General features: G+C 42.4%; 1 protein-coding gene across 1 annotated transcript; it reads right to left on the bottom strand.

Annotated features, from left to right (window-relative positions):
- Positions 1-9948: 9948 nt before the first annotated feature.
- ATP23 (ATP23 metallopeptidase and ATP synthase assembly factor homolog) lies at positions 9949-16680 on the bottom strand. The gene is made up of 6 exons (XM_075726094.1): positions 16506-16680; positions 15772-15817; positions 15585-15666; positions 15124-15261; positions 10971-11054; positions 9949-10157 (listed from the first exon to the last, which is right to left on the bottom strand). The coding sequence occupies exons 1-6, from the start codon at positions 16678-16680 to the stop codon at positions 9954-9956; spliced, it is 729 nt and encodes a 242-aa protein (XP_075582209.1). The 3' UTR covers positions 9949-9953.
- Between the last annotated feature and the right edge of the window lie 183 nt (positions 16681-16863).

Genomic DNA, 16863 nt, shown 5'->3' with positions numbered 1-16863 from the left:
TGACTGGTCACCTAAAGCACCTTTTGTTACTTCAGTTCTTTCACCAGCTGACCTAATCTTCCACAACCGCCTCACCTAAAATCTCTTTTGCTTCATAAAGTTATCTTCACAAACATAGTGTTGTAAATATTAATTTTATGGAGAAAAAAAAAAAAAGGAGAATATAAGAAGGGGTGTGAGTACATCAGAAGCAAAAACTTGTTTAGAAGACAAAAGAATTTCTGCAAATGCATTGCCTTACTATTAGCATGACACTTGTCCTACTAGTGATTTTTCCCCCCTTGATGTAGGTTTTACAATCTAAAGTTTATGTATCCGCCTTATGAATCTGTGTGAAATGTTCGTTATTTTAAGATATGGGATCTAAGTATTAATCAAAAAACAGCATTAGGGAACAATAGCCACTCTTACTCTGCATGATGTCTGCATCATTCCTTCCATTGAACTTAGATGTAAACTTTTATACTGAAATTGGATTAGAAAAGTTGGTTTAGATAACTTATTTATAGTCATGATGTGGAAAAAAACAATTTGCTATCAGTATCCTATTATTTCCACTTCTGCTCAGAAAGTTGTGACTTGAATGAACAAAACCTAAGGATTAATGGGATGAGGATGTTGCTAAGATTTGTTAGAGCAGTCATGTTTCTCTCTCTTCAAGGAGACAACTCGTAATCATAATGATCTTACATTTGTAGAGTGGTTTTCATGCCAAAGGACTTCCAAATGCTTTAAAAACTTGACAAATTACATACATGAATCTTACCATTCACCACTGAATTTCAGTGGCCTCTGTTGTGAAAGGTTTTTAACAATGCACAGTAAAGCCTAGTTCACTTTAGGACAAGATATGACTACTATAAAGCAGAAAGAGTCTCAGCAGGCAGACAATAACACTTCAAATGGAGATGCAAAGAGACCACTGAAGTTAACATACTACTTAGGAAGTGTAACACATCGATTTAACGACCTCCCTTTTGTATTTTGAGAGGACCATACATCCAGTAAGTCATTGAGCAAGTCCAAGTGCACTTGATGCACTCAGAGCACAGTTCTTCAAGGTGCTGAGTACTGTGGTTCACAAGACAACAAATGGTAAGTCTGTAAAAATGACATGATTAAATGTAAGTGCGTGCTTAAGTGCTTTACTGATCAGAACTTCCAGAGCTATATAAAAGAGTCTGTGTCCCTGAGAGCCCGACATTCACATCTTGAAAGCAGGATGCCTGAAGGAGAGAAACAGAAGCAGTGAGAGGGGTTGGTATTTTTCACTGGCACAGTTTACAAGGACAGAAATAGGTAATTCCTCTCAAAATCCTTTCTCTCACTCCTTCCTTGAGAATTTGCTTTATGAGGCTACAGTTGAAGAGGACAAGTGTTCTGTTTAAAAAAAAAAAGAGAAAGGACTGGTTGGACTGGATGATCTAATGGTTGGACTGGATGATCTTAAAGGTCTTTTCCAACCTAAACAATTCTATGATTCTATGATTCTATGACTAAAACATATCAGAAGGAATTTAGACAAAACCTAGGTCTCTAAAAAACTTCTACACACTTGTTAGCCTAACTGTAGAAATACCTGTTTCTATAGACATCTCCAGTGCTGCAGCAAAGATTGCATAAGAGGGAGGTCTACCATAAGCACTAGTTTAAGAGTCTCTCAGATGCAGGCAAATGTGCCTGAGGCCTGATAGATGCTGTGTCCACAGCTGCTGAAGGTGCGTGGGGATGTACAGAGCAGGCAGCAATCTGATGAGACTCTCAGGAGATAAGTAGCATGTCCAAGAGTCTTGAAGAAGCAAGAGGGAGGGTCATCACAGGAAAGGGTGATTTGAATAGGAAAGTCTACTATCCTAGTGTTTTCCTAAAGTTCACCCACAGGTGCCTCAGTCATCCTTGGACAACATCGGACCATCTGTCCTCAGACACCCAACCTCTGGGACCACATCTGCTGCCTCTCATGTCAGCATTTAGACTGGAGTTAGGTTGCTTATGTTAAATATGTTATGAAAGGTGACAGTTATGTGTCTCAAAAAGCATCTGTAAAGGCCAGCCTAGCAAGACAAAAGCAACCTAAACTCGTAATACTTCCTAAAGTCAAATCTAAAAGAAATGCTAAAGGAAGTGTTGACATGTACTTTTTTTTCCAGGTTACGATACACTCTTTAAGACTGTAGCACTGCATATGCAGTAGATGCCTTACTTCATGGTGGCACAAATCACAGTTTAGCATGGATGCAGAGAGCATGAGCGCAGCTGAGGAATGGAGGAGGACAGTTGCAGGAGCTGGGGCGTGGAAGGAGTGGGGGAGACACAGTCAAGGTGCATACACAAGCCTATGTTTATTCATGGGCATATGACCAGACATGAGAAGGAATCTCTGTAAAAATAGCACCGGGGGGAAAGGGGATTCACCTCCTCATTCACAGTCTGCTCCTGGGAACTCCCAGCTTGCTCCCACCAGATCAGATTGAAGCAATCAGAGTAAAATCCACCACTGTAGGACTAGGAAGTAGAAATTGAAAGAGGGTACCAGGATGAAATACCCTTTATTCTCCCACATGTAACATAACAGATTGATTCCCCAGATATAATTTCATTTCCCTTCTCCCTTGTGTGCATTGGAGATGCACAGTGGGAGGAGAAGTAGGTAACTAGTAATAAAAGGAAAAAGAAGAAAGGGCATCCTTTACTTGCACACACACATCCATGGGAGGAAGCTGAGGAGGAAAGAGGGACAAGTGCAATGTGTTCATTGAAAAGAAACTCCCTCAAACAAGAAGAGCAGAATGAAAATGGATATGAAGGAAAACCATTCAACTGTGAAGCATTTTGGGGAGAGGGAAAGGTGTCCCTAAGGCTGTTCCACTTTGCACTGGGAAGGAAGGAAGGGAACTAACCAAAGTTACTGGGTACCAAAAGCTTCCTGCTCCTTCTGCAGCCATCACTCTGCCCAGCTTGTCACCACAGCCTTGCTTTGTTTACAGCCTTTTCCCCAGCTGATGCCTGTGAGTGGGAAGCATGGGTGTAAATCCAGCAAGCACTTCAATACTTTTTTGCTTAGCACTCAGTAAAGCAGGAGCTGAAACCAAGATCTTTCTTCATATATTGGTTCCTTACCCACCAGTACAGAGTCCTTTGTGCATGCCCTTCTCCTTTTTCTTCTTTCCATCTTCTTTTCAAGGAAAGTGGGAGTAATAGTTTCACTCTCTCCCAAGGTCTGAATGAATTTCTCATATCCCATTAAAAGCTACAACAAAAAAACCCTATTGAATAAAAAGATGATGTGAAACTTTTTTTTCTAGTTTTCTTTTTGATCAGGCTTACAGACAAGCCAGAGGAGGAATGCTTGTTAGTGAATCCGGGTGGAGTTCTGGTGCATAATAACCTCTTGGTGCTGAACTCTTCAGTTCTAGCAAGAGATAAGACTCCCTGCACATGCCCTGAAAACTTCTGACCTTTTCATTATATCAGAGTTAGATTTTTCTGCTTACTGACGATTTTTGTTGTTTTCATTTATAATTGCTACTGTTCTGTAAAACACTTTTGAAAAACTACAATCAACAACACATGAAGGCTCCTGTGGTAACTGGCACACATCCATGCAACTGAGAGCTAGGTACTACAAATTTTAAAAATACTTCTGCCAAGGAACTATTCAGTGAGGTATGTCATGGCTAGCTCTTCTTCCCTAGGAAAAAGAAAACATCTAAAAACTCTTTATTAAATTGCTCTCCTTTGTAAAACTAGATCTCTCTACTATTTGGACAATGATGCTCTTTTTTTTCCTTCCTTCTGCTTTTGTCAAAACTACAAAATCTTTCAGATATAAGAGAAAATTCAGGCATAAAGAATAAGGAATTCAGCTAATGTAATTTGCATGATTCTGATTACTGTGATGGGTTTTTACAGCTTGATGTTTTTGTCTGCCACACGCACCCCAGCATTTAACTAACTGCCCCTGCAAACACTGTCACACTCCAAAACCAGCACAGATGGCAAAAGTATCTCCATAAATGTTTTGAGGTGGTTTTCTAAAGGAAGAAAATATTCTGTAGAAGCAGAAAAATGTGATTGAAATATGTTTAATTTTTAACCTATTTTAACAGTAGTTATGCAAACTTGATTAAAACAGAGATTTAAACCAAAACTGAACTGCACAGTGAGCAGCAGCTGTGTATGGTCTGCAGGTGGCTTTCCACAGCAGCACACTCTTCCACAGTCCTTCAGCTCCCTCTGCTGCTTAATTGATTCCCATATTTTTCATATTTGCAATGAGCTTTTACTCATTTTTATTTAACCTCTGTTTTGATGAGAAAAAATGATGCAGATTAAAATTGCACCTAAAGTAATGAAATGATTGCTTGAACTGATAAACAATGTGTTCAAAGTTTCATGTAATTATTGTCCCTCCATTTCTCAGGGAATGACAAAAAGCCCATGGGACCCTTCTGATTGCTTTCTGGTGACTCGTAGTGCATATATTCTGCCATTACAATTTGACTTGGTGTAACTGGAATGTATCTGTTGCTTAAGATGATATTTCCTGGTTATGCAATTTTATTTCATACTGATAATTTTTTTAAATAATTAGGTCTTTATATAGCTCAGTGTACTCTTCATTACGAATATCTCTTTCAGGTGTCTCTGTAATACTTTTTTCCCCAGATTTTGATGGTGTTCATGTATCAACAGTGCTAAAGAAAAGAAGCAGCAGCTTTTATGCTTGTATATTCTAGTCTTTATTGCCATATTTTCCATTTCTAAATAGCTTATCCCAGATAGCAGATAACTGTATATATTCAAACAATGTGTTGGTCAAAATGCAATGTAAATGCAAACCACACAAACACGTACACACACTCATTAAAGAAGAACTCTGGTTAATAAGGTATAATGAAGGCAAGGAATTATCTGCCAGAATATGTGAGAGAAGTATTATAAAAAACTCAGCATCATACATCATACTGACTAAAATGGGGATTTGAGAAGCAGTAAAGGTTAAGGGAATATTAACACACAAGATTATGCTGTTCCAAGGCATCTCTGATCCTCAGGGGATTTTAGAAAACCCAGAAGATCTATCTAGATTACATCAAAGATGAGAAGCTTAGAATTCAATGTGTAATTTTCTCCATAGCTACGTAGGGTATTATATGGTTTTTTTTTCCTGTTTGGATATTCAGCCATGCGATTCTGTCAGTCACTGATGGAATTACCCCAAGAAAATAAGATTATGAAAACTCCATTTGAAATTCTGCATAACTATTGGAAGCACAGGTTTGGGGAATCTTGGCCAAGACATTACTTCCTCCAAGACAACTAGGATGACATTCCAAGGGATCTGCATTAATGCTGAGCCCCAGAAGCAATGGTACCTGTGGGTATGTACTATGCTACACCTGGGAATAAATGAAATCCACCTGTAGTCCAACATGAACAGAACAACTCAGACAACTCAGGCTTGATCACATCTCTCAGGCAGTGTTTAGATGTGTTGCTTTGTCCGGTGCTTACACTTGAATCTTTTCAAAGTGCTTGCTGCTGTTCAGGAAATGGTGACACACTGCTCAGGGGATAGGGGAAACGGCTGTCTTTGCTATCACCTTCTTCATGCAGCTTGTTCTTGAGTGACACCTTAGGAGCAGGTCCATTGGACTGGCAACTAATTACATGACTGAATATTCTCAGGAGGACGTTACAGAATGATGCTCAGATCCAAAGGATGTAGGCATGTGAAATAAATAGGTGGATTGCAGAAGCCCAAAGCTGCAGTCAAACAAGAGTCCCTCAGAGGCTAATTTGGAGGTACTTTGGAGGACCTTCCCCTTCCAGCCTTAGATTCTGGCACGCACTTGAAATCTGTGCATGTCCTCCTGACCTTCCCTCACCTGAGCAATTCAGTGCCTCACTCCTGCTCAAGTCTCACCAGGGATTCTGCTGCCCCACAGCAGCCAAATCTCACAGTTATGTATTGCCTGAAAAAGCTTCATATGCTGACAGTCTCGTCGTCACAAAATATATAGGGACACGGAACAGAAGAAGGCAACACTGATCATCATGCCCAGTCCTCCACGAGGGACAACCAGAACATGAGCAGCATTCAGGGCATAAAGGACTCATGTCATAAAAGCTTTCCCATTGCTGACAAATGTGCCACAGGTGGGCAAGAGAAAGTATTTGAGGTCACGCCAATTAGCTTCATCCCTGTAACAAGAAGGACCATCACTTAACATTAAATTCTCAGGCAATTCAGATGGCTGCTCCTTCCAGGTCTGCCTTTCTCACTGGCCCCTCTGTCCAGGTGGTCACTACGGCCTCAGGAAGCCTAACTCCCTGCTAACATCCCAGTGTGCAGGGAAGCTCATACTACACAGGCATAATTGCCTGCTTCAGATCTCATTTCCAAGGACCAGACTCACCCAGCCTTGCCAGTGTCACAGCTCAGCTCAGCACGGGACTTGTCCGCAGGACTTTTCGTTCAGAGCAGTCATAGAGGCTGCAAACGTAAAGCTGTGCACTAGTGGCTGAACAGCACCATGCAGCGTCCAGCTACTCAACAGAAGTACCAGTCATCCCTATCAAATTAATCAAGGAAAATTTCCTTTCTGATCTCAAACTTGGTGATTCCTTTAACCTTGAGCATGTGAGTAAAATACACCAAGGTGTCACTAAAAGGGTTTAGGATCTCAAATCCATCAGCTTGTCCTGACTTAACCTTACTCAGCCTATCACTGCGGCCACCCCAGTGCTGCAGGGGAGGGCAGTGAAGAACTGGAAACCAAATTTACACATCCTTGGGGGTGGAGACGATGAAAGAGGCAGAATAGCCCTTTCCTTTACAAACTTTGCCAATGACCAGGAGAAATTCTGAAATACAGGATTACTACAACAGAAATAAAATGCAAATAAATGTGAACACACAACAATCTAGTTTCAGTTCATCCTTTTTGGAATACTAAAGGATTTAACATTTCTCATTCCGGGATCAACCTTTTCATCCTCAGTATAAACAATGCATATTCCTTGTTCTCTATCTTATTTAGAATATCTGTACTCTTCAGATGCTTATATACCATCTTCTGGTTTCCTCTTTAAATTAACCATGACCATTTTATAACTGTTCAACCTTGCACCATGACTTAAATTCCCTCTCCCAATATATTTATGGAGTCATCACTTCCACTCTCATCCAGTTTTTCTTGCTTTCTTTCCAAACCTTGTTGAGAAAGAGAACTGAAGAAAGCAAAATGCACAGCACCAAGGAAAACAAGAGCAGAACCACAAAATTGTGGCCTGTGACAGGAACATTCTCTTGGAAGTGGGTGAGTGAGACCCTGGACTACAGGACCTGGATGGCCAGGTCTCCCAAGACTGCTTTTGCATTTTACAATAAACAGAGAATAAATAAAATGCCTGTACATATGCAGCTACTCTTCCAAGTGATTAAGCCCGACCTCTGGGTTCAAACTACAAGTTTGCATGGTGACCTTACACACTGTCTAAGCCTGTCCAGGTAGCAGGTGGCATGCTACTGCTATTTCCAGACAGATTTAGTTCAAGAAGTAGCAGAGCAGAGCGGTTTTTTGCCTGACTGAATTCAATGTGAACAAAACACGATTGGCAGATTCTTGTGCTTAGGACCCAAGTTCCAGGTACTTGACCTATCATTACACCTTACAGCAATAAATTAAACATGCCTGGAATGGTTTTCTGACACTTAATAAGTGAACAGAACAATTCACATTGATGTTTTCAAACTTTTTAAATCTCCAGAGTGCACGTATGCAAACTATCTAGCTGAGATGTTCCCAAGTTCACACTGATTTTTTAACCATGTCTGGGGCTTACACAAAATAAGGCCAGTTATTAATGATGTGCCCCAGGTACCAGTATCAGGGCCAATGCTGTTTAACCTCTTCATTAACAACCTGGAAGATAGCAGTAGTGCAGCTTCTGCAAGTTTACAGACAATACAACACTGGGGGGAGTGGTTGATACACCAGAGGTTTGTGCTGCCATTCAGAGAGACCTTGACATGGCAGAGAGGAGCCCCATCAAGTTCAAAGGGACATGCCAACTCCTGCACTTGGGGAGGAATAACCACAGGCACCAGCACATAACACGGACCGATCAGCTAGCTGGAAAGAAGCTTTGCAGAAAAGGCCTTGGCAGTGCTGGTGGACACCAATTTGCATGCAAGCAACACAGCCTTGCGGCAAACAAGGCCAACAGCCTCTGGAGCTGCATTAGGAAGAGTGTTGCCAGCAGGTTGATGGAGGTGATTTTCCACTCTGCTCAGCACTGGTGAGACATCTGGAGTGCTGGGTCCAGTTCTGGACTTCCCAGTACGAGAGAGACACGGACATAGTAGAGTGCCATCAAACTGCCATGAAGATGATAAACGCATCAGAACATCTGACCTACAAAGAGAGACCAAGAGCGGGGATTCTTCAGCCTGGAGAAGAGAAAGTTCAGGGAGATCTTATTAATGTGCATGAATACCTGATGGGGCAAGGGTGGAAGTAGAGAAATCTGAGCCAGTCTTCTCAGTGGTGCCCAAGGAAAGGACAAAAGGAAGTTGGCACAAAGTGAAACACAGGAAACTCCATTTATACACAAGGAGGAAAAAAACCCAAACCAACCCACAAGGGTGATAAAATGCTGGAACAGGTTATCCTGAGAGGCTATAGAGTCTCTGTCCTTGGAGATATTCAAAACCCAACTAGACACACTCCACAGTAACATGCTTCAGTTGACCCTGCTCTGTGCAGCGTGGTTGAAACAGTAGTGTCTCCAGAGATCCCTTCCAACCTCAGCAATTAGATGCTTCTGCAGCTGTGAACAACTTTACACAGGAAAATTGACACCACCACCACTACACAGCCCTTGACATCCTATGAAGTTCAAAGCCTGTCTAAAAGGTTTTACACTTTGTATGAAACAGTAACAATCAGGGCAGCATTTCATCTTTTGTGGAACTAAATTTCCCACTTGAGTCTGGATCCAGTAACTGTTACAGCAGCTATGCCTACAAACCTTTGACTGGGGACCCACATCTCCATTACGTCAGTGAAGCATACCTGTGGCTGAATCACACCTTTAATTTCAAGAAAGAGAAGAAAACATGGTTCTCTTGCATCCATGACTGATTATAATACCTTATATTTCGAAATAATGGAGGAATGAGATAGCTTCTCTCAGACTTAGGATGAAGCTAGCAGCTTCTTGCTTTTCTCAGATGGACTTAACCCACCTAACAAGTATAGGAAGAAGAACATAAGCTACACCATTTTGAGCAAAGCTCAACCTGGTGGACAGACTCTCACCAATGCTTATCCAGCTTGTAGGTTTGATCTGGTAAGCAGAATTGTCAGTCAAATTCCTAAAAAGCCAAAGGGTTTAATGTACCTGTAAAGTTAACATTAGATGAGCTGGAATTCCAAGAATTTCAGGAGGTGCTGAGAGACAAATGTGGCAGTTTCTTAAATTTTGGGTTTAGCCATAGTTATTAAATCTAGACCCAAGAGCTGTAGTTCAGGTGCCCAGGTTCTAAAATGGAGTGATGAAGATCATCAAGTTTATGACTGTGTGTCAAAGATGGTGGAAATGTAAAGATTTTATGAAAAGATTTATTCAGTAACAACAAAATTTTAGAAACAAAGTCCTACTCAGACTGAGCAGAATTAAATGTGCATTGAAATATGCAGATCATTATTTGACAAGTCATTTGGTGTACTAAATTATCTTCCTGGAATAACAGGTGAGGAAACACGCTTTTTAGTTTTGTTCATTTACTTTACTTCCATGGAAGTTGGCTCCTGGAAAAAGTTTACAAAACTAATTGATACATTTGATAGAATTGCCCTCTCCACCAGCACTGTGTGCATAGACTGTAACTCCAGATGTTACAGAACAATCAGATATTAACATAATTTTCATGTTTTTTTCCTTTACAAATTAGCATTATAGCGATCTCTGTTCTGAAAGTCTCTATAAGCACGTTTTGCATCTGTTTTACTGTGCGGGATTCTTCCAAAAGGTTCCAGATCGTTGAAGCAGGCATCAAAAACTTCATCCACAGCTTTTTCTGCCGTTTCTTTGCTAACTTTTCTAACAGCCAGAATGGAACGAATTGCTCTGTCTCGTACGCAAGTCTAAAGTGGGAATCAGATAAAGAAAAATGTGTCATTATTAGTATAAATAAATTTTTCCAGACTTTGTCAAGTCATACTCATACTACACTCATACACTCATACTACATACACAGTAATTTTGTATCACAGAAGAGTCAAACAATGCCTGTAATAAGCACTAAACTACGTTTTTGTTCCATCCTGTGCTAACTGTTCTAGTCTTTCACGTGCAAATAAACCGTCAGAGAAGTAAGACATTCCTTAGAACATGAAGGAATGACTCGTCTACTGGCCTTCATTTTAATACCTCTCTTTATGGCAACTTTTGCTTACACAGTTTGTCTACTAAAAGATAAAAGAAAAATGTAAATATCCCCAGCTACAAGCTAGCTACCACTCTGACACGAGCAACTACTTGGGACTCAACCCATAGTCTTCATTACTACTAAAAAAAATTAATTCCTATAAGGCTTAACACACGTGGTTATTTAGAACCCTTGTCATTCTCCTTCCTCCAGTTTTCAAAGACTTTTTAGTGGGTAAGGTATTCCTGCTACATTTCCTGCAAATCCTATTTTTTGTTTGGTTCTTATTAACCATCCATTGTCAGTGGTAATGCTTTACGATATGACTAAGTATTCAGGAATTTCAATCCAACAAAAATAAGAAGGTGGAAAAAAAAATTATCATGAATCATTAAAGGTTAATTAAGAGAAAGCAGCAAGTCCATGGCATCTACTTCTTTCTCTGATATTTTCAGCTATGAAGGCCAAGATCAAGTAGGTAAAGATAACTCATAATAAATCAGTAGACTTCAACATCTACAGTCTTTACCTGATGGTGTCCTTTCAATCCAAATTTAAACCTGGCTATTTCATTCATCAGTGTACAGTCTCCACTGAGATTAGCAGCTCGAATCTGTTGAGAAAAAAAAAAGTCACATGATCAGAGAAACACATGGAAATAAAGGCACAAAAGCTATAAAAAAGTTTTTTTTCTTCAATATCTTTCTGGTGACTGCTGGTAGAGAATATTCCCGGGGGTTGGGGGGGGGTGGGTGGTGTGGGTGTGTGGTTGTGTCTGTGTGTGTATGTACGTACACACACACACACACATATATACATACATATATATATGAACTGCTAAAAAAACATGGAAAGTAATATTCTCCCCAATCTGTATCAGAATCTGATGCATGAATCAGGAAGAAAGGCAGATACCTTTCAAAGACTACAGCTGCAATACCCAAAAGAGCAGTAACCCTCCTGCTTTGGGAAAAGCACATTTAAATGTCCTCCTAGAAGATATGCTCAAGCACATGGAAGACAGGGAGGTGATTCGAGACAGCCAGCATGGATTCACCAAGGGCAAGTCCTGCCTGACCAGCCTAGTGGCTTTCTATGAAGGAGTGACTGCATCAGTGGACAAGGGAAAAGCAATGGATGTCATCTATTTGGACTTCTGTAAAGCCTTTGACACAGTCCCCCACAACATCCTTCTCTCTAAATTGGAGAGATATGGATTTGATGGGTGGACTGTTTCAGTGAACAAAGAATTGGTTGGATGGCCACATACAGAGGGTAGCGTTCAACGGCTCGATGTCCACATGGAGACCGGTGACAAGTGGGGTCCCTCAGGGGTCCGTACTGGGACCGGTGGTGTTTAATATCTTCATCAATGACACAGACAGTGGGATCAAGTGCACCCTCAGCAAGTTTGCAGATGACACCAAGCCGAGTGGTGCAGCTGACACACCAGAAGGACGAGATGTCATCCAAAGGGACCTGGACAAGCTGGAGAGGTGGGCCTGTGTGAACCTCATGAGGTTCAACAAGGCCAAGTGCAAGGTCCTGCACCTGGGACGGGGCAACCCCCAATATCAGTACAGGCTGGGGGATGAAGGGATTGAGAGCAGCCCTGCAGAGAAGGACTTGGGGATACTGGTAGATGAAAAGCTGGACATGAGCCAACAATGTGCGCTTGCAGCCCAGAAAGCCAACCGTATCCTGGGCTGCATCAAAAACAGCGTGGCCAGCAGGTCGAGGGAGGTGATTCTGCCCCTCTGCTCTGCTCTGGTGAGACCTCACCTGGAGCACTGCGTCCAGCTCTGGAGCCCTCAGCACAAAAAGGACATGGAGCTGTTGGAGCGGGTCCAGAAGAGGGCCACAAAAACGATCCAAGGGCTGGAGCACCTCTCCTATGAGGACGGGCTGAGAGAGTTGGGGTTGTGCAGCCTGGAGAAGAGAAGGCTGCGAGGAGACCTTACTGTGGCCTTTCAGTACTTAAAGGGGGCCTACAGGAAAGATTGGGACAATCTTTTTAGCAAGGCCTGTTGTGACAGGACAAGGAATAATGGTTTTAAACCAAAGGAGGATAGGTTTAAACTGGATATAAGGAAGAAATTTTTTTACAATGAGGGTGGTGAAGCACTGGACCAGGTTGCCCAGAGAGGTGGTGGAGGCCCCATCCCTAGCAACATTCCAGGTCAGGTTGGATGGGGCTCTGAGCAACCTGATCTGGTTAAAGCTGTCCCTGCTCACTGCAGGGGGGTTGGGCTAGATGACCTCTGAAGGTCCCTTCCAACCCAAACCATTCTATGATTTTAGGTACCAGAGTGAGAATAAATGCATAGAAAAATATGAAGTGTAAGAATTAAAAAGCTGGCAAAAAAAATTGTAAACACCATATAATAAGTATCGAAAGACCTGAAGCAAACAAATAATCTCAACAAGAGCAAGAACAAGCACAATCTTGTTTTATGTTCTCTGATTTTATGTTTAAGGCTTACATGCTTTATTCTGCACTGTGTAAATGCTTAGATTAAAAAAAAATAGTAGATGATAGTTAATAATTCTGAATTATTGTATTGGTTTTACGTGGCAAGATGTTGGCAGCGGGGGCCCTGCGAGACAAGACAAGGGGCTGTCCCCATGTCGGACAGAGCCAGTTTAAGCTGGCTCTAAAACCGACCCGCCACTGGTCAAAGCTGAGCCCATCAGTGGTGCCAATGGTACCTCTGTCATTACATATTTAAGGAAGGATAAAAAGCACTACAAGGCAGCTGTGAGAGAGAGGAGTGAGAAAAACCATGAGAGAAACAGCCCCACAGACACCAAGATCAGTGAAGAGGGAGGGGAAGAGGTGTCCCAGGCACCAGAGTAGTGATTCCCTTGCCCCTGCGGAGAAGACCATGGTGACACAGGCCCTGCAGCCTGTGAAGGAACACCGTGGAGCAGATAGCCACACTGCGGTCCAAGGAACACCCCTTGCCAGAGCAGACGGACATGCCCTGAAAGAAACTGCAGCCCATGGAAAGCCCATGCAGGAACAGGTTGCCTGGCAGGAACTGTGGCCCATGGGGGACTGATGCTGGAGCAGTCCATTCCTGAAAGACTGTACGCTGTGGAAAGGACCCAAGAAGGAGCAGGTCTTGAAGAACAGCAGCCCATAGGAAAGTCCCACGTTGGAGCAGTTCATGAAGGACTGTATCCTGCAGGAGGGACCTCACACTGGAGCAGGGGAACAGCGCGCGGAGGAAGGAGCAGCAGAGAAAGTGTTATGAACTGACTGCAGCCTCCATTCCCCATCCCCCTGTGCTGCTTTCCAGGGAAGGAGGTAGAAGAGTCAGCAATGAAAGAGCGAAGTTGAGCCTGGGAAGAAGTGGAGGTGGGGCGGGAAAGTATTTTTAGTTTTATTTCTCACTATCCTACTCTGTCATTCATAAAAAATAAATTAAATTAATCTTCCCCAAGTCAAGTGTATTTTGCCCATGACAGTAACTAGTGAGTGACCTCCATGTCCTTATCTTGATCCACAAGCTTTTTAATCTTATTTTTGGCCTCTGTCCTATTGAGAAGGGGGAGTCAGAGAATGGCTTGGTGGGTGCCTGGCAGCCAGCCAAGGTCAAACCGCCCCCCCCCCCAGTTATACAGAATGGCTTTACTGATACCACATAAGGTTACTTCATTAAGTTTTACCTATAAAAAGATAAGATGTGACTGTGAGTCTCTTCCACAGTAAATATGAATTCAATTAATGAATTTAAATTCATTTTTATGAAATCTGATTTGTTCTGTACCAAACTCATCATTTTGGTTCTCTCACATACTGTTTATAGGTGAAACCTGTGCACATCTTAAGTCTGGAATCAAATATGTTCTCATTAAAAACAAACACACACAGCAAAAAAAAAAAAACAAACCCACAAAGCCACTATAACATATCATTTTATATATTAAAAAAAAAAAAACAGTTAAAAAGCCACCTAATTCACACAGTCACAAAAATGTACTTTCATAATATTAATCATAAGGGTAAGTTTTTCTGTGGTCAAATGTTATGGATTACATCAGAAATCAACTAAAAGCATGTGAATACACACAAGTCAGGTACACAACAGGAATCTTTACTAGCCTGTGCTCAGTTTAATTTCACCTCCTAATGCATCAATTTTTAGGGCCTTTCAAGCAGCAAATTCCTATGTCCTCTGAAATGGACATGGAGTCATAACTGAAGCATACTATTAGCAACACCACAATTAATCAAAAAATGTATGTTGTAGGAAAAAGACAAGTTTGTTGTTAGCCAAAAAAATCTAAACAAAAATAAGGTTACCATACTATTGTGATAACTACCCAACATACCAAGATTTGTAGGGGAGAAAAAGAACCTTATAAGCATTTGATTAATGTGTGAATGTGTTTTCATCTCTAACTACTCTCATTTGTTAATAACCACTTCTTGTTACGGTTACACTCACAGTGATCACATTCTACTTAGTATGACACTGACTTATCAATATTTGTGAAAGCTAAATATTTGTTTTCTGAATGAAATTGTTTTGGTTGACTTGACAGAAAGTACAAAATGTATTAACAGGATTAAACCAAATGAAGTCTGTGTAACAGCATGCCTATTTAAACATGAAACATCCCTAACAACCAGCAGTAATTCATGTAATGACAATGTTAGAAGCATTTTAACTTACCTCTGAACATGCTAAGTGTTTCACATTTTTAAACCAGTCAACATGTGCACGGCAGTGATCAAAAGCATGAATCAATTCATGTGTGACCACCCGGTTCATATGGGATTGGTGGCGAATGTTGTTCTGACACAGAACAATCTGTAGAAAAAAAAAATATAGGTAGTCTTTTCACCAGGTTTCAACATCTCCCTTCTCAGAGAACCAGCACACACCACCCACAGCATTTAGGCTCTTTAGATCAGTGTTTTTCAACATTAACAGCCTTATCATTCTGCAGTGTAGCAGTTCCAATATCATGGAACAACTTTCATTTATCTTGGTTTCATGACTTTAACTCAGATATCAGCATTAGTAGATTTAATCCTAGTAAAAAACACTTAAAAAAAAAAAAAAAAAGTAGTCCTTTAAAAGATGACAATGTCCAGTGCCTACCTTGAAAGATGACAATGTCCAGTGCCTACCTGAGATGTGGCAGAATCAAAACCTCCACTGACACAGCCATCACAGTTTTCGCAAGAAAAGTGCCGGTCATTGAAGACAGTGCTGAAAGGCCCAAGTAAACAAAGTTATAGGGAAGAATTTGAAAAAGACCATTAACTCCATATTAGTGATGTTACTGCACAGAACAAGATGAATTAGTTTACATACCAACCAGACTGCTTCATAGCCTCAAGAAGAAGTTGAGCATACGGATCTAGAAAAACATTGGTGCAATAAATTTCTCTAGACAAAAGTTTTGAAAGTCATCTATAATCAAAATATAAACACAGTCAAGAAAAAAAAACAAGGAAAAGGAAAACCATGCAAATTCATACTTTGCAGTATTTAACCTTAATGCAATACAACTAGCTCAGGCTATGGAAAGTGATATATGATCATGATATATACAAAGGTATTCAGGAGCCAAGTCACTTCTAACATTATTTATTAGCAGACACAAATAAAGCGGCCTGTAGCGACCACTGTTTTCAGTAAGTCACAGTCAACATTGCATAGTGAAAAGGGCACGAATGAACCGGAAAACGACGAATCCTCCCAAATTTTCAAGAGAAAGACGGAAAGACCTTCCGAGAGGAAAACAAGCAGCCAGCCACTTTTGAAACTGTATTTTCTCTGTCTCAGCCAAAATCAGCGCGTTCATCAAGCAGCAGCCCCATCCCGCCGCCTGCCGGGGTCCCGTCGGCCGGCCCGGGGCGGGGGCGGGGGGCAGCGGCAGCGGAAGGAGCGCAGCCCCCGCCCCGAGCCCCTGCGGCCCGAGGTCGCCAGCGCCAGCCGCGGCAGCCCGCACCAGCGGGGACACGGACGGCGCCGGTTCCAGCCGGGGCACCCTCCGCTGCGCCAGGGCCGGGCCCGGGCCCGCCGGGGGACGGGGAAGCGCTTACTCGTGTCCAGGGTCATCCTCAGCATCAGCTGGCACCTGTTGTGGAAGGTGAAGAGGCTACGGACCAAGAAGCTCTGCGGCTTCTTGTTCCGGTCCGGGAAGAGCCGGTAGCCTAAGTCATCCTCCTCCTCCTTCTCCTCGGCTGCCAGCGAGGAGGCAGCGTCCCCGCGCTCCATGGCCGACCCCTGCGCCGCCCCGCGCCTGCCGGCCACCGTCCCCGGCGGCGGGGCGAAGGGCAAGCGGCGCGGCAGCGCCAATCAGCGCGGCAGCTCCCCGCCACGTCAGGCGGAGGGGGCGTGGCCAGGCGGCGCGGAGGGCCGCGGAGCGCGGGCGCGGAGGCGAAGCGCGGCGGAGCGCGG

This window comes from Pelecanus crispus, chromosome 1 (assembly GCF_030463565.1).
Source record: "Pelecanus crispus isolate bPelCri1 chromosome 1, bPelCri1.pri, whole genome shotgun sequence".
NCBI lineage: Eukaryota > Metazoa > Chordata > Aves > Pelecaniformes > Pelecanidae > Pelecanus > Pelecanus crispus.
This window is presented reverse-complemented; position numbering and strand designations above follow the sequence as displayed.

What these genes read in the sequence shown, in the direction of transcription:
- ATP23 (XM_075726094.1), bottom strand. Translation starts at nt 16,680, where the DNA reads ATGGAGCGCGGGGACGCTGCCTCCTCGCTGGCAGCCGAGGAGAAGGAG. An exon ending in TTGATTCTGCCACATCTCAG is followed by an intron (nt 15,262 to 15,584) that starts GTAGGCACTGGA and finishes TTTTTTCTACAG; the next exon opens with ATTGTTCTGTGTCAGAACAA. An exon ending in AACACTTAGCATGTTCAGAG is followed by an intron (nt 11,055 to 15,123) that starts GTAAGTTAAAAT and finishes TTTTCTCAACAG; the next exon opens with ATTCGAGCTGCTAATCTCAG.